Source organism: Xiphophorus couchianus, chromosome 8, assembly GCF_001444195.1.
Source record: "Xiphophorus couchianus chromosome 8, X_couchianus-1.0, whole genome shotgun sequence".
Classification (NCBI taxonomy): Eukaryota; Metazoa; Chordata; class Actinopteri; order Cyprinodontiformes; family Poeciliidae; genus Xiphophorus; species Xiphophorus couchianus.
Genome location: NC_040235.1, coordinates 17,133,569 through 17,155,716, shown reverse-complemented (window position 1 = coordinate 17,155,716; position 22,148 = coordinate 17,133,569). Strand labels below are relative to the sequence as shown.

General features: G+C 36.7%; 1 protein-coding gene across 1 annotated transcript in view; it reads left to right on the top strand.

Annotated features, from left to right (window-relative positions):
• Window positions 1-1,250: 1,250 nt before the first annotated feature.
• Window positions 1,251-22,148, top strand: part of astn2 (astrotactin 2) — a 276,226-nt gene continuing 255,328 nt past the window's right edge. The window contains exon 1 of the mRNA XM_028025024.1: window positions 1,251-1,815. Coding sequence (XP_027880825.1) covers window positions 1,383-1,815 — 433 coding nt within the window. The 5' untranslated portion in view covers window positions 1,251-1,382. The remainder of the gene's footprint in view (window positions 1,816-22,148) is intronic.

Sequence of the window (22,148 nt, the reverse complement as noted above, 5' to 3'; positions counted from 1 at the left end):
GTACGAGGCGGTTGAGTATGGATTTAGATAATACCGGCTTTTGAAAACCTGCCTGCACAAAAATGCTTAAAAATAAACAGTTGCATAAAAAGGTGTTTAAATGTAAATACTGCAGAAAGTTTTCATGCTGCCATAGAGCTACCATTGGCACTTACACACATAAAATCAAGCATAACTACTTCCATTATTGATCTTTGATTTGATTATCAATAAGTGTCATTATGACAAAAAAAGGGATGCTTACTGCCAGTTACCTTTGTGCAGACAAACATGTGGTAGAACAGCCAACTACAGTTTTATTCAGCTGGACATGAAGTTAGCTGCAGGCCTTGATCCATTTCTTGCATTTTCCAGACTCCGTTTGGGTTTTGGAAATGTAATAAATGGTATTCCGCCCCATACGGAATTGCATGTTCCCCACTGACAATGTTCAACTATGATTTCCTCAAAATCTCTAAGACCACAGTGTGTTAGCAATGATGACCCCTTTCAACATTACCGGAGGTTCAGTTCCTCCAGATGAGGGGTGTCTATTTCGGGACAAATTGTGACCACTGATTGGTCAGTTGCTGACCAACCCCCTAGAATGATTGACAAAAGTTGCCATGCAAATTGTGTTAAACTTCAGACTATTTTTTAACTTTCTTTACCAGTATAAAAAAAACATATTGAGATCAAAAACCTCTTATTTATACAACTTTACTAGGTAACTCAAAAACATTAGTTTTGTTTTTATTAACTTACTATTTTCAGGCATGTAGCAGTGGCCTTGAGTCTCATTTAGATCTTTGTCATGCTGCATAACCACAGTGTGTCGAGCTTAGGGTCACACAACTGGATGTGGCCAGCAGATGTTGTCTTTCAGGGTTTTATGCAGAATGTGCGGATCCAATAATGGCTTTGAAGCACACCACAAAATCCAGATCCGAAGAAGTGTTTTTAACTTAGTGACCATCTTGTTCTGTTTTAATTGTTGAAGTTCCAAAATAAGCTTTTAAATCTTAACTCTGAAACTAAATAAGGAGGCATTTTCAGCGTGTGCAGATTTAAATCTTCAGCTCTAAGCTGAATTGGAACTTAAATGAATGTGGAAAACGTGATCTGGTTTAATAAAAATGTGGCTCGGTTTTTAAAAAAAATCACACAACAAGACAGAGTTTTTAATGCATTCGTTAATGTCACGTGTTTAATTGAGCCAAGTATTTATTTCCCCCCACAACATTGGCAGGAATGGATCTTTAGGAGCCGAGAGTTGTCATTCTCACTACACCTGTGCTGCCGCCTCCTGGACGGACGCGACTCCTTTGCAGCGATTGTACTATAAGTGAACGGACAGCCTATGAGCCCCACTCAAAGCGAGAGAACCACACACAAGGAGCGGGATGGCGAGGATACCAGCGCTGTACATCCGCGTCCTTCTCGTGGGTTTCTCCCTGACTGGGTGCCTGACACTACGGGCGAGCAAAGGTGTTACGTCGCCTGACGAGGAGCGGGACAGCGAGAGCGACACGGAGACGCCGTGCGAGGTGAAAACCGTCACCGTGTCTACCCTGCCCGTGCTCCGGGAGAACGAGTTCAGCTTCACCGGTGGAGCCTCCGGGAGCGTGGTTGGAGGAGGGAGCGCTGCTGCTGCTGCTGGAGCAGGTGGTGCTGGTGGAGGAGGAACCGGAGGAGGTGGAGCGGGGGGAGGAGGAGGAGGAGGAGGTGGAGGAGGGAGCGAATCCCGGCTCCTGTTATTCGTTCGAACAGACCTACCTGGCCGAATTTCTGTAATGGATGATCTGGACAACACAGCTCTTCCCTACTTCACACTCGGTAAGAAACTGTTGTGGCACTCTGTTTGCCCGCCATGATCTGACCAGAAATCCCTACACTGAGAGAGACTTCTCAAATCATACAATCCCAGCCATTAAATCACCTAATTTGCTTAAGCTTCTTTGTTTGATGTGCAACCAGAAATTCAGCAGTTGTTCTACCCTCTGCCTCTGCTCAAAGTCAATATTCTAGAAGGAACAAATATTGGCCGCATAATAAAGTTAAACTTTATGTGATATCCCTCTCTCTTGGCTTATCCAGTTAAAAATAATTATTTAAAATTTAATACATTCCTTAATTATTGTTCCCCAATGCAGCAGTGCAATTTAGCCCTGCGAATATGCCTGATGTTTTGCTTCTATTCTCACTCAAGTATGTAATTGGCTGCACACATGAAGGTGCAAGTTAAACTAAATAAACGGCTGGACTATAACTAAACTAGCTGTCAGCAATTTAGTTTTTGAAGGTCTTTGGGGAAGCCCAGACATCAGATTTAGTGTGTGAGCTCTGTTCACATCCCCAGACAGCTGAGTGAATCAGGGCAATGCAACGCTGGTCTTTGACAGGTCATCTGAAGTTCTGTGTGATAGCCAACTACTCTAAAATGGTCTGGGTAAAAGCATCTTTGATTGGATAATCACAGAGTACATAATAGCAAGAAAGTGTCTCTGGCTTTTACCTTCTGAATACATATTTGCTTTGCAAGAGGGGGCTGACTTTGAATGAAAACCAACTCGCTGCTTTTGCTTTTCTCTGTATTTTTTTCCATTTAAATGCCTAAAAAAAGGCAGACGAGTATCCTCACCTCTTTTTCCTTTGTACACCGAGCCACACATTTGCTTTTACAACTGTGCATCAGTCCATCAACAGTGTGGGGAACAAGGTAAATGCTTGGAGCCACACAAGATAAAGTGAGAAACAACAGTTGCACACTGTTCTCTTATTCAATTTACAGTCATTTTCAGATCACTTCAATGTAGAATAGAAAGCTGGTCAAAACAAAGGCAAATGGAGGTCAGCAATATGGGTACTGAGGAATCACAGAACTGTATCATTCCTGTTTTGCAATTTTGTTTTTTCACATTGGGCAGTGGTTTGCCATCATCCCCCTTTCTCTTTTTTTCTGTTTTTTTTTCTTTTGTTCACTGCTCTCAGTTTCATCCTCTCTATAAGGAGTGTCGACCGAGCTGGCTGTGCGAAGCAAAGGCTGGCAGGCAGGCTGAGGGTTGGAGCATTAAGCTACTAAATCACTTTCTATTCTCATTAAGGACAGCCGTTGACTGGTGAGAAAGGCCTCTCTGTCCTCCCAGTCAGCCAGCTAGCAAATTTGCTGCTTCACCCTCTCAGTGGATGACTACATAGTATGAAGGGAGAAAAGGAGGTATAATGGACTTTAATAGTTCCATGTGTGTATTACATATTGAAGGCGCAGCATGAGCTCAGTGTGTTCTCTGGTGAGGTGTAGACACTATTTCATTTATTTATTTTTTTATAAATCATTTATCAAAGTGTTGGAGGTGTTTATTGGAAATCCACAGCAGTGTGCTTTAGTTTCACCTAAGCTTTGAAAACATAGTTTTATAGACATGCTTTGATAGCATTTGGACACGTGTTTCCCTTTTGCCTAATGTAGTTCTGTCTGCAAGAGACTGGCTCAGATTGTTAACTTATATTTTTGCTACTTTTTTTTTATTTTGATTTTTTTTTTTAATTGTTAAACACATTCTAAATATATGCAATTTCAAAACCCCATTTTTATACCTGAGTCATACAATACAGAGCCACCCACATTGATGGATACCTCTTGTAAAGATGGGGTTTAATTTGTTTATTTAAAATCAGACAATGTACGTTAACATAAATCAGCCTATTATGTACATGTGTCACACTATAGATTAAAAACATTGATTCACATTATTAGTAAATTACAAGGTACTAAGGCTTAACCAAACCAAATAAAAATAATAAAAGAGCATTTGGTACAATACTTCAGTTATGAACTGCTGTATAAGAGAAGGCTGACTGTACAAAGGCACTTTTTTCAATCAAACTCTTACAGTGTTCTTGTTCACCAACTTTTAGTTTTATTCACACAATTGTTGTTTTAAAAGATTTCAAATAAGTAGAAATTTTATATGGGTGATGATATCAATGTCACCTGGCATTGATATGGAAATCATATGTTTTCCCACTATAGACCGTATAGAGGGTTTTTTTTATTTTTATTCCCCAAGTCAGGTCTCAATCAGGTCTCCATTCCATTAAGTACAGTCATCAGGGCTACAAGCAGTTGTTTTTGAGTGATAAAATATGATTATCTTTTTTTTCCCCTACCATCACAAATGTAAACCTATGGAGTTTGCCAAATTTCACTGGGAATTTAGCTGGAACTGTGTGCTACTCAGGCAAGAGTAGGACTGAACTTTTTATCAGCAAAAATAGCAGGTTGTTGTGGCATTAAATGTAGAGAAATTCTGGAAAACAAAGCAGACTGCGAAAGATTTCTTCTACGTGTGTGTTGTGTTAAATTTTACCAAAATCTTAACTTGGAATTATGTTACTGCAGGAAAAAAAGTAACATATATTTTATGGCTTCACACACTTTACGGGGGTGTGATGAAATCTGAAGGGTGCTGTGTGTATCATTCTAAAACGCCTGTCTCACAGTGAAAGCTAATTTACTCATTTAAATTATTTAAATGTCTTATTTAAACCTTGGTTTTTCTCCTTTTCTTTTGTTATATCATATGCTTGCATCCAGTGTTGTATAGTAACGAAGTAAAAATACTTCACTACTTTACTTAAGTATATTTTGGAGTACTTCATACTTTCCTCGAGTATGAAAATTTTTGATGACTTTCACTTTTACTTCACTATATTAACGAACTTAATTGCGTACTTTTACTCCGATACATTTTCAATGTGTAGTTTAGTTACTCGTTACAAAAAGGCACTATTGTGAAATCTTGACCATAACGTTACCTGTATAAATGAACTTTGTTTGGCATTGTTTCAGTTCCACACGTGGTGTATTTAGCTTAGGCCTAATGTTGACTGTATCAGGCTACCTAGACTCCTCTGTTCAAGGGGGGACAGAAGCCATAGCGATAGCAATTTAGACTAAATTTAACGAATATAGGAAAGGCATGCAAGTTCAAAACCAGGTTTACAGATGCCAATAAGCTGCATTTCCCTCCCAATTCTTTTTTTCTTTTGCATAATGACCAGTTGTGTGCACCACCTACTGACTGTAGCATTGACTGATTCACTGATTTGTGAAGTAGAGTAATCGTAACAGCTCTTTTTCTTCATGTTGGCTGCATTTTCTGTACTATTTATTTTTCTCATTTTCAGCACTGACCTTACTTGAAGGAAAAACTTAAGGCTTACAAAAACTTTGTATTTTCTGTCCTGGAGGGTTTACTAAGAAGCTGGTTCAGTTGTAAAGCAGGTTAAGTTAACCTTGTGCTATTGGTAAAGCACCTAATTTTCTTAACTAAATGATGCCTGCAGGTATATCTATTATCAGGTTTAATTTTGCCTGCACTTGGTTGGGTACATTATTTTAAGTGTATTTGACAAGTTTACCAAAATATAAAAAATGTCATTCAAACTGCATTTGCTTTGTTTTACTTTTTACTTGTACTTTTCATTACATTACTTGAGTACATTGTTAAGGAAAATGATTATTTAAGTGCTAAAATACTTACAACATGTGTAAAGGTATAGCCAACACTTTTATTGGAACAGTTTTATGTTGAGCATGGGGGAGCTGACAATAGCAGACATTTAAACAAGCAGGGCTTTTTTCCTCCCCCGCTGAAGACAGAGTAATAAATTTACATTCCGATAGGGGGCAAGAGACTTCTTGGCGCCTCTCCCCGTGCCAGACAGAGATGAGCACGAAGTGGTTCGCCCTCTTACTGAGATTAAGTGTTCTTCCCCTTCTGGCTTGACGGAGACCAGACGCCCGTTCGAGTTGGGTGTAAAGGGGGAGACTTCTCAGGTCTCTGATTGGTTGAACAACGGAACGCCTTCTTTGCATATATTAAAATACGGAAACTCCCCTTTGGTATAAGATTACTACACGGAGCACGCCGAGAGAGTTTTTTTCCACGTGGGCGCCTTTGTCTGTCTGTGTGTTTCGTGTTTGTTTTTTTGTCTCTCCTTGTGTGTTGTTATTTTGTGAGAAAATGCATATCTCTGCAGCTTTGTTGTTCATTGCTTTGTTTATGAATTAAACTCTGTGATCTGTGACGTCAACACGCCTTGTTTTAGTTTCGTTTTACAGCTGGCCGCCGCTCGCCGAGAAGAACCCGGCTGTGTTAAGGAAGAGACGAGCCAAACGTTTTGTTCAAAGTTTTAATAAATTCTTCCTCAATAACATCCATTTTTACAGTAATTTCCATACTTAATTACAAGAAGTTTCAGATACTTTAAGACTTTAACTCAAGTAACATTTCAGTCAGTGACTTGGACTTTTACCAAAGTCATATTTTGGAGAGGTACTTATACTTTTACTTGACTCTGAGATTTCAGTACTTTATACAACACTGCTTGCATCCCAGTTTCTTGGTCCCACCTTTGCATTCCTTTTACTCGGAGCAGAAAGACGTGCCAATTATCTTCTCAGCTTCTCTTCTCACGAGCATTTTTTAGAAGTTGTATTCTCTCACCTGAAACTGAATGCTGTAATTGACATCAAAGGAATACTATTTTTTTGCTTGTTTAAAATAATAAAGGACTCTTCCATCAGTCCATTTGCTATACAGACTTAATGGTGTTTATGGTCAGGAGGCTACTGACTTCTTAATGTCACTGATCAATGAGTGAGAAATAGAAAACATCCCGATCATTAAAGCAAACACACTCTATTTAGAATCTACAATTATTACATCATGGATGTTTTTGGACTATGGAATGAAATCAAACTACCTGAAGAAAACCCGGCACCACTGGAATATTTTTGTTCAAAGCTCAGACAGAGCTTTAAACAAAAGTAAGAAATTTAGTGTTTGTAATATATATATTTTATAGCTAAATAGAACCCACTTTGCATACAAATCTAACCATATTAGTTGTATTTATTATTGCAATATAACCAAAACCCCAGAGGCTCACTACACATAGGTCAAACATTGTGCAGTTTAGACATTTACTTGGTCAGCTTTTATTTCTTCCTTTTTAATGCTCATATATTTCAATATCTATTAAACAATATATGGCACTACAGTTAGTTTTTATCTGGATTGTGTTATTAGTAGGGGTGTACCTATTGCAGTTTTCTGGCCGATCACCAATCTTTTAAAAAGCTTAACCTGCCAATTCCGATTTTGGCCAATACTAATATTTTCTGAAACGTCGCTCAATATAGCAAGAAAGTTGTTGAGTTGGCATTAGTGGGGTAACTATTGTTAATTGCAAATGTGCAGACATAACTTGGTGGGCCGGTCTGTCATTCAAACCTTTCTCACTGGAGAGCAAAAGAGGACTGTGGTTGATTCCTAGACCTTTGCCAAGCTAGATAAGATTGGAGGATAAGATTGGCTTCACATGTAAAAATCGGCCGATCGCTGTTCTGCCAAAATGAAGGAAATCGGCACCGATAAGTCGGTGCACCTTTAATTATTACTCTATTTCGGGCAGTTTGTGACAAAACAGAACACTGATATAGCCATTTTTGTTTCATGTTTGATGACTAAACCTAAGATCAAACTGTTGTACAAGGTTGTGGGTTTTACATTTTATGTCTGGCTCTGATGACAAGGACAATGTGAAATATTTTCTTCCCCACAAACTTTAAATGGGACAAGAACTGCTCTAATGTCTCTAAGAGCTCAAATTGTGAATGTAAATGAAAGGAAGAATTAAGAAATAAAGGAAATGCCTTTGAGTATGTCTCAAGTATATTGAAGTTTAGTACTTTCCATTTAAATTGTGGTTCACCAAGAGCAATAAATGGAACTTTTGCATTTAGTTCCTAGTATCCAGGGGGTTGAGCTGGAATTGATCAATTCATCTTTTTATGTTCTCAAAATTCACCAACAAAGAAGATTAGAAAGCAAAACTAAGTATTTAGTCACTACAAAAAATTGTTATAGGATCCTTTTTTATCTTGTTTCTATTTAATTAACCATAATGAAAGTGAAATAATTGACTAATATGAATGAATATTAGCAATATTCATTCTCATGTATTTTAAAAACACTTTAACTTGTGTTATATTTCACATTTTAACCTTTGATACTGTTTCTTAAAGGTTTGTGTTTATTTTTAAGTGTGACCTGCTATGGGCGCACTTCACCACCACCAGTCAAATGTACATTATTCTACATTATTGACAAGCATCAAATGATATCCCACGTTGTGTACTCGTGTATTTTCTCCAAATCCATAAGGATAAATCCCACAGGTTGTCTGTCAATATTATACCCCATCGTCAAACAGCAAATACATGCATATGGGTCTATGTTTGGTTATTATTTCTACCCTGTTGGGCACCAAAGAAGTTCAGGAGTCTGGGATAACTTCAACCCCATTGCCATCTGGACCCTTCCAGAAATCAATCAGATAAAGCCAGAAGGCAACTAAGTATTGCTTTGAAGTGTTTTATGAACCATCTGGTTTACTTGGTACACCTGCTCCATCGCACTTTTCTTTTTAAATAAATAGTGACTTGTTTAAGCAATGAGGTGTGTTAAAGACAGGGAGAAACTTTTCAGTTGTCATAGTACAAATGTATGTGTAAGTCATGGGTATAAGTGAAGTCATTCCCTCTTTATGGTTCCTTTCCTCTGTTTGGCTGACAAAATAACTGGTTTGATTTCCCACTGTAAGCAAATTGCACGATGGTTCACTTGCTAGCAAGTTGAAACTCGTGTTATCTGGTGAGTTAAGATGAGCTTTCACACCTGCACAAATGAAGCGAATTGACTGTGGAACTGAATTATGATTCACTAAAGGCAAACCAAACCAAAAGTGAGAATAATGAAAGAGATTTGTCTTTTCAGAGCAAAACTGGGTGAAGTGGATAGATGTACTTCAGTTTCCAAAAGATTTGTCTTTTGGAAATTGACCTGCTACAAAAACTTAAAGTTGTATATTTGAACAGGCAGTGATTTTATTGTTACCGTTCATTCCAACATTTGCTTTAGCAATAAGACAAAAATGTTTTTACACAAACATTTGTCATTCAGTATACCTGATTACTGTCTAAAAAAAAATCTAACTTGGAACAAGCACTTTTTTTTTTTAAATTGACATAAATTTAACATCTGCATGAAAACCACAATAACCATAGTTCTGTCTTGTTTCCATGGCACTGTCAGATGTTCGATTGTTTTGTCAAACCAGCGTCAGAGGTTATTGGGGGAAGGTAAGGGAAGGACCACAAGTCTCCTTCCCTCTCTTGCCTGCCTCCTCAGCTTTGATTTATTACTAAAGTGTCACAGAGAATGGATGGGTAGAAAGGACATCTTTTCTACCCATCCAGAAATGTGTAGAACAGTTTCTCCTTTCTGGTTTTGTTTTCAGTTCATTTTTTATATGCAAACAAACATTGACAGATATATGTGTAACCAATATGTACTTAATCTTAATAATGTAAATGTTGTGCAGTAGATTTTACCATACCTTTCTAAACAGTTCACCTTTTCTTGTTCTGCTATGTGCATATTTCATTTTAAAATCAGGACTTTAATGACTCTTCATGAAATATGTGTGCAAAATTTGCTTAAAAATTGCACTTTGGAGAATAATTCAATGAGATTTTTCTGTTTTGGTATGCTTTGTCACTCTGGATAACTCATTTTAAATGATGTCATGGGACTAGGTAAAAAAAATCAATGCCTTTTGGCAACATGGCTCACTCTCATTAGAAGTTCACCTTCTTGAAAATCTTCAGACACTGAATGGAAGATCGAAAACATTTAGATCTCTTATTTTTTATCCCCTCTGACAATCATAATCACCCTCTGTTTTCTCAAAAGGTTTGTGCTTTTTCTGCATCTTATCAAAGGCCGACATGTCAAGTTTGCAGTTTTGCACACCGTCTTTCAACTGTGCGTTACTGTATGGCAGAGCTGAAGTTATGGCAACTAGATCCGTCTTAGCGAAGGGAGATTAAAAGCTATGGTGAAAATGGCCTAAAGGAAAGGCTGAAGGAAAGGTGAATGCAAACACCTCGGCCCTTGATTTTCTGAGGCATGAAGAATGAGCACTTGGCTAAATATCACACTCTTAAAGTATGGCAGGGATCTAATTGTGTGCTTCATGAAAAGTAGTTTTAAAAGAGGTCAAATATAGACAGACCTATTCATCTTAAAGTTGGGCTTGAGTTTTTTTTGTTTTTTTTTAACTAAGTAATATTAAATTCCTATATCAAAGGTTTACTGCCTTACTAAAGGAGTTATGAGCAGATTACACTGTGGATCCCATGCAGTTTGACAACTGATTTTGCTAAAATATTTCTTTGGTAGTCTTGCTCAGTTCACACCTTCACCAGTCTATACTATTGTGCCACATGCTGTAATTGCCATTATCACAACCTACTTCAGTTTCATACTCATAAACATGTTAAATATTGCATTTTGGTTTACTTCTCTTTATAGTCCAGTGTTTTGATGAATTATATGAGGGTGAATAACAATGCTAAAATCCTCCTCCTGGCTCTGATTGGATAGTTTTTGACCGACTGGTGTATTTCTGCAGAAGGTTCTACCTCCTCCTATTGGGAGGAGGTAGAAGAGCTTGATTATATCAGATTATCTGTCTCATGTTAGACTATCACAACATAGTTTATAACAACTGTTTATAAAAGTTACTTACTGCAGCTTTTGTTATATTTGTAACATTTTGTCTGACAATTATATATTTTATTTGCTAATTTGTACTGATGGGATGTTTCACTTAGACAAATGCATATGCAATTAATTTGCAAGAAAAAAGCATTCCTGTTCAGTGTGAGGGCAGCTGATGAAATTCATGGCATTGAAAAGATGAATGATCTACAGTGGGTGACCGATGTGAAGTCCGTCCTTTGTGAATCCTGCATTTCAGAAAGCTTTATTTTTACTACCAGAGACTCCAGTCTTGCTGTGTGCCACTGGTGGATAGCTTTGATCTGAAGATAATCATTTGATCATTACCACTGCAGAGAGGCAGACTGTGGTTGTCTTTGACAGGATGAACAAAGAACTTTATGTAAATGCCTCTAATGAATGCACATGTGCCTTCTTTTCCTTTTTATTTGTGTGATTTATGCAAGGCAACACCATACACAATTGTCTCTATAATTTTTCACCAGAAACAAGATGAACAAATAAAAACATCTTGACTAAAGACTGTAAGCCTCTTCAGCACCCCCCTCCATCCGTTAGACATTTTCTTGTCTTTGAATTACGACGTTAATTGTTTTCCCACTTTCTTCAAATCTGACAAATCTGCCCAGGCATTGTTGTCTGTGTAACCATACAAGGTCATAAGAGTTTATCTTCATAAAGCTGGACTTATATCAAAGAATGACCTGAAACGTGCATCTCACAGGAGCATGCTACAAGCTGATCCCCTAAAGATTCATGGACTTCCTACTTGTATACTGTAAAAGGGCTTTTTAGCCTGTGCAGTGAATGTATAATGTGACACTGATTTATAAAAGCAATTCCATTTAGTTACTCTTTTTGCTCTTTAGGTTCCTTTGGTGTGTCCCTGCCACATAATAGAAGGCCCCATGTGACAACAACTCTGCAATGCATTTGCCCTCTTTGCAAAATACTTTGTATAATGCAAGCAAGACATGGGGGACACAGGAACATTGCATGAAAAATATATCAACCTACGCTCAAAAGCATTAAACCTAGTTTGATACGCAGTTGGGTTGCATGTTTTCGTGTTTTGTTTTTTTTTGTTTGTTCATTTTTGTGCAAACTCTCAGTTTACCTTTTCCAAACAGCACTAGAAACAGTTCATGATTTTGCTTTTAATGTAACACATTAAAAAGTGGGCAGTTTGTGTTACCTTTGTGTAAAGATAATTTTTTGGATTCTTGGAGACACAAATCAGCCGACATAAAAGTGTGTCACCCTCTGTAAAATAAGACAAATCACAGATTGTTTGTGATTTGTTATTTCTGATAACAGAGCATGTCAAATAAATCATTGTTCATCTGGCTTTATAGCAATGATGCCACATGTGCCCAAAATATAATTATAAAGTATTAAAACCAAAAAATCTTTTCCATTATTTCTCATAACATCACAAACTTTACAATATCTTAATGGGATCTTATGTGATACATCAACACAAAATAGTGTGCGATTGTGCAATGGAAAGGAACTATAATTTAAAAATGTTGCACGTACAATATATATTAAGCCCACTGAGTTTGTTGGACCACAGTTTTCTGTGAATACAAAGATGGATGTAAAGGAAGATGAACATCAAATCGTGCTAAAAGCATTTTCAAGTATGTAGCCAATTTTCATTGAGGATTTTGTATTTCACACTATCCTTTCTCTTGACTCTAACTATCTTCCCTTAAGAAAAAAACACTGATGCTGCTACTGCAGTAATGAATGGTGGGAATGGTATGTTCAACATGTTAGTTTTCTGCCACACAGAGCTTTTTGTAGAATAAAGTAAAATTTTTATCTAGAAGAAGGTTCAGAGCACCTTCTTCTTCTACATGTGTGTTTTGCACTGCTGTACCAAAGTGGAGGATATACTTTTTTAGGTTTCATTTTTTTTCCTTTTTAACAACAATGCCTTTCTTCCATTAAGGCCAGATTTGTGTACGGTGGAACTATTGTTCTTTCAACACATTTTCCCACATAAGATCTTTGTTAACAAGGATGTTCAAGGAGTACAAGTACATTTTCAAGGCACAGCAAGATCTACCTGATCTGAAAACGAAATACATATTTTTGTTCTTTAACGTTTTCAAATTAAAGACCCATTTGATTTTGCTTCCAGTTGATTTGGAATATCTTTTGTATGTTGTAATAGGCTTGAAGCACAAATAGCTATGAAAACAAATTAGTTGGAGGTACTTCTGAATGACAAACATATTTACAATAAACAACTGCAAAGAAAAAAGCTTGGAGAGCATTCAATGAGTTTGTGCCATTTTCATGCATATTTAATATGAGTGGATCAATAGCTTAGTCAGTCATTTAGTCATTTAGATTTGTGTATGGGACTGATGCTGTTCTTATTTTTGTTCCTGCTTGAAAGCTGTAGAAATGCTTAGAAATATGAAGATCATCCTTGTTAGCTATTAAGTGTTGCCACAGTTACTTTGAAAAAAATATGACTACTGATTAATCGCCTCTCCAAAAAACATAAAAATTACCTTGCCAATACTCACTTTCTCAGAAGTGCATTTTTAACAGTAACATGTGATGAGACTTCCGAAGGTTCAATTGAGATATTCAAATGATCAATTTTTGAAAATATGTTTTTTCTAAGAAGCAGACACTTGATCCCTAAAAAGGTTTAGAGCAGCGTTTCCCAATTCCAGTCCTTAGGCCTCCCTGCTCTGCATGTTTTAGATGTCCCTCTATTCCAGAGCAGCTGATTCAAATGATTGCATGACCATCAAGTGCTGCAGAAACCTGTTGATCACCCATATATTCAATCCAGGTGTGTAGCAGAAGGGAAACACCTAAAACATGCAGGGCAGGGAGGCCTGAGGACCGGAATTGGGAAACGCCGGTTTAGAGAAACCGCTTTTTATGAGAAAATTATCAGGAAAGTTGAATCTTCTGCATGAAGTAAAATTCATATTAATTCAAAAGGTAAAAAATGGAACCACATTATGTTCTTGCAGAAATATATTATGTGCTGCTTGGTATGCATTAAACGCAAGTTGACATATGTAATGCCAATCACCATGGTGCAAGAAGAAAGCAAGCATATCTTAAAAAAAAAAAAAAGAAAGAAATGAGAAAAATAATTCACGGAGCAGTAATGAGTAACTTTAATTTAATTATTGATTTTTAGTGTTGGATTACTTGTTACTGCAAGTAGTGGTCATATATGCATTACTGGCATCACTGGCTATCAATGGGCACAACAGCTAGTTAAATTTCCTTTGCTCAGATAGAGCTTTCACATGTGTGCAAGTTTAATCTATCTCCAATAATGGGCATGCATGTAATTATTATTTTTTTAATCATTATCTTTTTTTTTCTTGATAACATAGGCTGGTGATCTAATAATGTTGTTGTCAGAGTCTTTCCTAAAAGATCTCCTCCACACACACATCCCCTCTCTCTGCAACAACAAGTGTAATGCAGAAATAGAGGATTGAATACATCCTTTTATTTAAATGGCTTTTTTCATTCTGTTGTCCGTTGTGGGTAGCAGGCTTTCTTAAACTGCAATATGCAAAACATTGCCACTCTGTCCTGGTATAATCCAGATCAGTGGGAAATAATTTGTATATAAGACTCTCCATCCGACTTTGAATAAAGGCATGGTTTACACAAGATCTTGCCTCAGTGTAATTTACTCACACCTCTACATTTGACTTTAGACAGCCAAGAAAGCCTTTAAATATCATCCTGCTGGTTTGATTTGCAAACCTATCCACAGGGAAACAAACCTGCTTGCCCTTGCATATTGTATTTTCACAAGTTATTTTTTTGTTGTTTTTTTTATCAGTTATAATTTCAATATGGTTATTTTTTAAGTTTAAAACGGTATACAGAAAATCTTTTTGAGAAAACAACAACAAAGTCACCACATAGCAGTAAGATGGAGCAACAACTGCACTCATTTAGAAAAGCCCACTTATGTACAGATTTTACAGCCTCAAAGTGTTTGGAAATTATCTTAAACAATCCACTTAATGGACTTTTAAAATCACACAACTCACATAGGGGTCTTATTTTGGAAACATGGCAAGCAGGGTTTGTGATTTAGTAAGTAGAAGAAAAGCCATTGTTCATATAAGCTGTCCTCACTGATTTTTAAGACCCATAAAATTTGATTCCCACCAGAATTTGTTATGCACCTTGGGAACATCCATCCAGCTCTACACACCTCACAAGATCCCCACAGGTCCTACAAAAGATTTTAAACCCTTTATCTAAGCTGGCGTGTTTGTACATATTTGCATTCTCTCCAAGCGATACTGTCTCTGAGATTTCTTCACAGATAAAGTATCCCCATTAATCCTCCCCTCTACTGAGGGTGAGGGGTAGAGGGGAGTGTTGGTTTTGTTGTGCTCCATCATCAGTCTGAGTTCTTTGTGGCAATGTTTTTATCTGCACAGGAACACACGTTTTGGCATAAATATGATTTTCTTAGGAGCCATTTTCAATACTATAATTTAAAACAAAACTAAGCTGGATTATGGTTTTAAAAGTCACCAATACAACAATCTAGATGTGACTACATGGCTATTTTTGAATCAGTGCTATGTATCAAATGCCACACATTTACGTGTTGAGAATTTGGTTTCTCTGATGTTAAATCCTACCTTTCTACGCCTGCAACAGTACCAAATTGAGGTGATTTCAACACATTACTGTAAACCTCTGTGAAAAATTTCTGTTTGCTCACAACATACTGCAAGCTGATGCAGAAGAGGCTTATTGGTATGTCATGGTCGTTTTCCGTTTACCTCAGTTCAGAGGCAGAGGACACTTTATGCATTATTTTCTGTTAGTTTGTCTGGGTCTAAATAAGCTATGATCTGACAACATTTACCCTTAGATGTGTGAAAGAGCAGAGTTTGCTCAGAGGTCACAGAATGTGATGTGATCAAACTGCTTAAAAAGCGGTGTGATCACATTTTTATTTCAATTTGTTGTGTACATGTCAAGCAGAAAAACTCTAATTATCTTAAATATTAAGCTGATTATTTGACATGGTATTTTTGGAGTTGCATAGTTTGGAGTATTTAAAGCTGAAGATGATGGGAATGCCATAAATAATAATGATGATAAAAATAAACAGTTTAAATTAACTGTTTAAGAAAAAAAATGTTGACAGCATACATTCTGAGCCATGTCAACATATTTTTCTTCTATCTGTCACAATGTATTAGAGGAAAACACATTCAAAGAGAACCCTTCTATAGGGAACAATGAGTAATTCTACTCAATTATGGTTTTATTCTGAGTTTGTTGGTATTCAATGAACCCTTTCACTTTTTGTCGCAAAGCATCTACACATTTCTGTCAGAATACCGTATATTGAACTGTGTATTTATTCTGCTTTTGATTTAAGTCTCTGTATTCAGGTTTGAATTGTAGTCTTTAGTTCCTGTTTTATTTTTGCAGTATGTTGTCCTGTGTTCCTTCCTGTTTTATTAACTCTTTGTTCTGTTGAGTGTATTTGTCTTATGATTTGTTGTTTCATTTATTCATCATCAGTTGGTCCAATGCATTAATAAAGTTTGACTGATCTATCTGACTATTTTGTTGACATTCCCTTTAGCGCATCTAATGGATGCATAACGTAACTCCAGCCTCTACTGTAGCGTCTATTCTATGCGCCTCATAATGCGGTGCGCCTTATATATGAAAAAAGTTTTAAAATAGGCCATTCATTGAAGGTGCGCCTTATAATGTGGTGCTCCTTATAGTGCGGAAAATAAGGTACTTAAAAGTTAAAATTCAAAACAGCTTAAAAAATCTTGACACGGTTATATTTTAATGTCAACCCATATAACTCACATTTTATAGGTTGCTTAAAACTGACCCAAAAAATTAAAATATGTATAACACAAAATTGTCAGACCTTAAAACAGCAGATTTACAGTGTCAGCATCTGACTCACAAAATATATACTGTATATGCATGCTTGTTTTTTGTAAATGTTATTTAATTTCTTGTTTGTCTTAACACCAGTGACTGAAGTATGGAGATAAACACATAGATACAATAAAAAAATAAAACCATATATTTTAAATTATTGTACACTAAGTCATTTGGAAATGATTACAGAAAGCCATGTGGTTTGCCTTCAACTCATTAATCCAACAGTGCGATCACTGTTCTGTAACATGACCGCAATCAGGACAAATGCACTATTAACTCGGTAATGAGACAGCTCAACAAACAAAATTAATGGGACCTCTCCATTTATCAGCACTTAGTTAGACTTGTAGCTGTGGGATGTCAGTCTGTGGGGGAAAAAAAACTCTTAAGCTAAAGTAATAACTTGCATTTGTTAGTTGATTATGTTGCAGTTTTACGTTAGATATGTTAGAATTTTAAGATCCATGCAAGTTCTTTTTTTTTTTTTTTTAAGTAAAATCTGTGGACAAGGCTTTTAGATAACATTGTCAATTTTCTTTCATTTATTTTTATTTCTTTACAAGTGAAATCCAAGTAAAACTATTTAAATTAACACTTTTAAGAGGTAAACAGCACCAGGAAGTACTCTAAAATATCTTCTGATAAACTTTACCTACCACAGTTTTTCAATTATTTTACTACTATAGACATCAGGTTGAATTACCAAGGTTGAATGTAAAATGAGCTACTGTTACTGAAAACTATTATTTCAAGTCATATTGATTAAAATATGAACACAAAATATGTTTAAATGTTTTTTATTGCTATTTGTCACTACACTATTTTCATGCTGAATGCTTTTCAATTACCCATCATTCATTCATCTTTAGACAACCCCATGATTAATATATTTCTTGATCCTGTCATTGATCACTACATACATCTACAGAGACATGCTACTGTGAAAATGAAGAAGAAGTGGGCAGATGATTGCCAAGATGTTGTCTCTCATCAGTCATATTAATTGCATTTATATGTCATTATTGCAGTCTCCTAATGGATGGGATCTACTTACAGGCATGCTCTCTTGTCCTTAACTGAAGTTGAGCCAATGTTTTTTTTTTTCTTTCTCTCTCTCTCTCTCTCTTCAAGTGCAGATGTCAACTTGAGTGCTCCATCTTTTGATATCTTCATAAAAATGTTTCAATTTGATTTATGGATTTGAGCTAGATTCTCAGGTTTAGTTTGTTGATCTAATGACTGCTAAAGGCTTAAGAAAAGTCAATGACTGATATACTGGGATCAAAACAAACAATTTTTAGGGTATTCATTTGTTTTGATCTTGTACTGTAGCGAAGCCTCACAGAAGATTCAGCTATATGCTTTTTTTTTGTTAGGCATTTTTCACTTATATTGATCTAAAATTGAAATACATCTTAATGCATTCAGATGTAAAAAATTCAAGCTAAGAAAGTGCATTACATTTCAGAATGGTAAAGTTCCTGTTTGGTGTAAATCTCATTAAATTTGCCCCTTAATGAGATTTATTTTATTCTACTACAGTTTCTGCTCTGGTTCTGAAACCTGAAGTCATTAATCACCAACGAAACACTATATATATTGGAAGATGCTATGACATCTATTTTGTAGCAAAAAAGCTAAAAGTATTGTACAAAATGTATAGCAAACTATGATTTTGACAAACTGTTCAGTCTGAGTTTTAATGTTTTAGTTGTATACTTATGCATATATAGTCCAAATAAATATTATTTTCAGTTTGGTGTGTAAAACATAAACAGCTGGGGTTGTTACTAATGAAACAAAGTATTGTGGATGTGCTGTATAATTACAGAGCATCAAAGCCTTGTGTGATTTGATAAATCTGCCTTGGGATGTAGTTCTTTATGTTTGCATGGGGGAGAAAATAATACTTTGTGTTCAAATTTAATTGTTAGGGGGGGGTAAGTTAAGTTGATTTCATAGAAGTTTTAGTTCAAGCTGGGGTTTTTTTCTCCTGTAGTTTTCTCTTTACATTTTTGACACATAGATATCTTGTTTAAATAGAGGGAAGATTTACACTGTGTCTGAAGAAAAAGATCCACTGTGATGCAAAAAGGTAAGTTTTAAACCAGGAAGATTGACATATTTAAAAAAATTTAGACAAGATTATGATAGAAAATCTTGAAGACCAGAGGAAACGAGAATATTTTTTAGCTTTGAAATGGAAGAGATCTTGGAAATGTTGACTAGAGAGCAGAACAGAAGGAGAGAGATGCAGCCAAAAACTGACTGCAGCCAAAGGAATGATAATCCAACTGGTCGACATCCGCTTAAGTAGGCTCCTTGGCACCTGACGCAATGTTTGAGGAGGGTGGATTTTAATGCATTTTTTGTCAGTCGGCATAGATGGTGAAATGTCTGGGATTTATGTCCAAAGTAAATTTTGATAGCTATCAAAATCTTGATTTCTAGTAGCATATGTACATTAAGCGTATTTGTCATAGGGAGGGAAAATTTATCTTTTGCTTATTAAAGCTTCTGTGTCCTTTTTGTGTTTTGTATGTGATTACACAAAGCAGATAAAGAACTTGGCTCCTTTAAATCAGGACTTAGGACCAAAATAAAAGAACTCTTTCAGATTTTTACAGTGATCCTGCTCTGTGAAACAGCATTCTGGTTGTTGGCATGAAAACAGCTGCATGTCTTTTTATTTGTGAATTTCTGTTGTGTGTTTATGGCTTTTGTTGCCTGTAATTCTTTCCTTGCATTGCATGGATCTTAGCGCTGTCTGCTGTCTTGAAGAAACAGAGTTGCTGGCTAATGACATCTGACAAAGGCCGTCTGTTATGGTGATGTGATACAGTCTCATAGCAGCTGAAGCTTGCCTAATAGATGTGGCCTTCATACAAGGAAACAGAAAGGAACAGATGAGGCATATATATGGCTGGTTGTTGTAGCTGATGTAAGTACAGCATAAGTCAATGTAAATTAGCCAGAAATCAGAAATTTTGCCAAGCTATTTATTCGCGACTGTCACTTAAAGATTTGTGGTTTTTAGCGAGGTCCCGATCAGGATTTTTTTTAGTCCTCAATACCAATCTGAGCCTGTAAGAGCAGGCATTTGTAAATGCAGAGTACTTGTCAGATATTTCATTAAAGTCAGTGCCAGACATATACTTGAAAAGTCAGCAACTTTAAAGTGTATTAAAACACGTGTCATTTGTATTAATTTACTCACCAGGGATGTTTTTGATTATGCAGGATCCCTTTTTTTGACAACACTGGACATTTTGTCCCAGCAGGTTTTTCAATTAGAAAGCCTCATAGTTGTAAGGAAAATTATGTTGCACTCATGTGTTGCTCCTGTTAAAGATTGAGTGCAGCTTTGTGAAATGCTTGGCTAACCCTAGTATGCTTGCTCAGAGAGCAGCTTGTCTTTTCAGGATTATGGCCGACTGTTTTGTGAAAGAGGGTATGGACTCTTCATGCTTTTCATTTGAAAAATGCTGTGAGTGGGACATCCTTAAGATATCAGTTCAGTGGGGGACACTGATCAAGAGTTCATACTTAACATGAGGAATTTCAATTCAGTCTCATTTCTGTATGACTTTCTAAGGTAGAGAAATACAGTATATTAGACTAAGTATTCTAAGTCAGTTAAAAAAATAATAATAATCTGACAACACTGCTACTATGTCTGTTAGTTAAGAGTTTCTCCAGTCCTTTCATCATAATTTAAACTCTATTAATTAGCTACTTTTAATGTTTGCAGGCCAGATATGCAGATCAATTCAGTAGGCAAAATTTCTGTTTTCAGAGAAAATAAAAAAATACAAAATACATAATGTACTTCTCAATATAATACTAAATGCTACCCGGTACTAACGATAACAAAAAACACAACCTGTTTCATCAAATTGGCTCGTAACTATTTTTGAGCTCACACAAATTCATAAGGTTCCACTGACATAGGCACGTCCATTTTCATTCACTTATCAGTCACATATGCCTACATTTTCACATCTCAAATGTGTCAGTGATGAATCAATGCGCCCGTCAAGTGGATTCAGGTGCAATAGAAATCCACTTACAGACCTTTGATCGCAATCAGAGGTGACGAGACTGCATGGATGCAGGTCTAGTTCGGTTCAGACAAACAGAGCTGTGGCACAACAGGGTGTGAGTGAAGAAGAGAAAGCAGAGACGATTGCATCTCAGATCATGTGTGCTGCTCCGTGGGGTGCACAGAGAAAAAAAAAACCCACACATACACGGGGTCGAACACAGATGAATAACACAGCCTGACAGAGGCTAGCATGTGGTCGAGGTTACATGCATAATGCTTGTGATATACTGTGAGTGCAGGGTTGTTTGACTAATGTATTTATTGAGGAAGATGTGTAACAAAGCTAATTTATAAACAGAAAGCAGACATCTTACTAGCAAACCTATGCTGAAACAGAAACATGTTTCCAAAGAAAGCCTGTTAAAATACATTTTGTGCAATTGTTAAAAGTCTTAAATGTTTCGCTGTTCTTTTTTTTTTCTTAAATACACTCCTGATCAAAATCTTAAGACCAGTCAAAAAATTGCAAGAATTAGCATTTTGCACCATTGAATCTTAAGAAGGTTCTAAGTAGAGCTTCACAATGTTAAAAGGACAAATCAGTGCAAGAGACCAGAACATTTGAGCAGGGAATTGTCTGAAAACTGCATTTACACTCAAACATGATTTTTTCAGCTGATCAAAAGTTTAAGACCATAGTCTTTAAAAGCCAAAAGCTGTGCAAACATCTGGATTCCATGTCATTTTCTGTGAAGTCTTTACACTGTCAAGACCTCCTGATGGCAAAAGCAAAAAACCTCACTGACTTTGAACGTGGTAGGATTGTTGAGCTGCATAAGCAAGGCCTCTCACAACGTGCCATCGCTGCTGAGGTTGGACGCAGTAAGACAGTCATTTTGCATTTTTTAAATGATCTTGAGAGTTATGGAACAATAAAGTCAAGTGGTAGACCCAAAAAAATTTCACCAGCTCTGAGCTGCAGGATCCGATTGGCTGTCCGTCAAGACACGGGACGATCCTCTACCCAAATTAAGGCCATTACTGGTGCTGACTGCGAGAGAAGGGCTTCAGAAACAAAAAAATGTCTTCAAAGGCCACGTCTTCTTCAACGCCACAGAATTGCCCGTTTGGACTTTGCAAGGGTGCACCAAACATTGGACATTGAAAGGTGGAAGAAAGTTGTCTTCTCTGATGAGAAAAAATTTAACCTTGATGGTCCTGATGGCTTCCAACGTTACTGGCATGACAGGGAGATCCCACCTGAGATGTTTTCTACACGGCACAGTGGTGGGGGCACCATCATGATTTGGGGTGCGTTTTCCTTGAATGGAACAATGGAGCTTCAGGTTGTGCAGGGGCGTCAAACAGCAGCTGGCTATGTGGAGATGTTGCAGCGGGCATCCCTCATGACTGAGGGCCCTTGTCTGTGTGGTAATGCTGCAGTTCACAATGCCCGCCTGACAAAGGAGTTCTTCCAAGAGAATAACATCACTCTTTTGGACCATCCTGCATGTTCCCCGGAT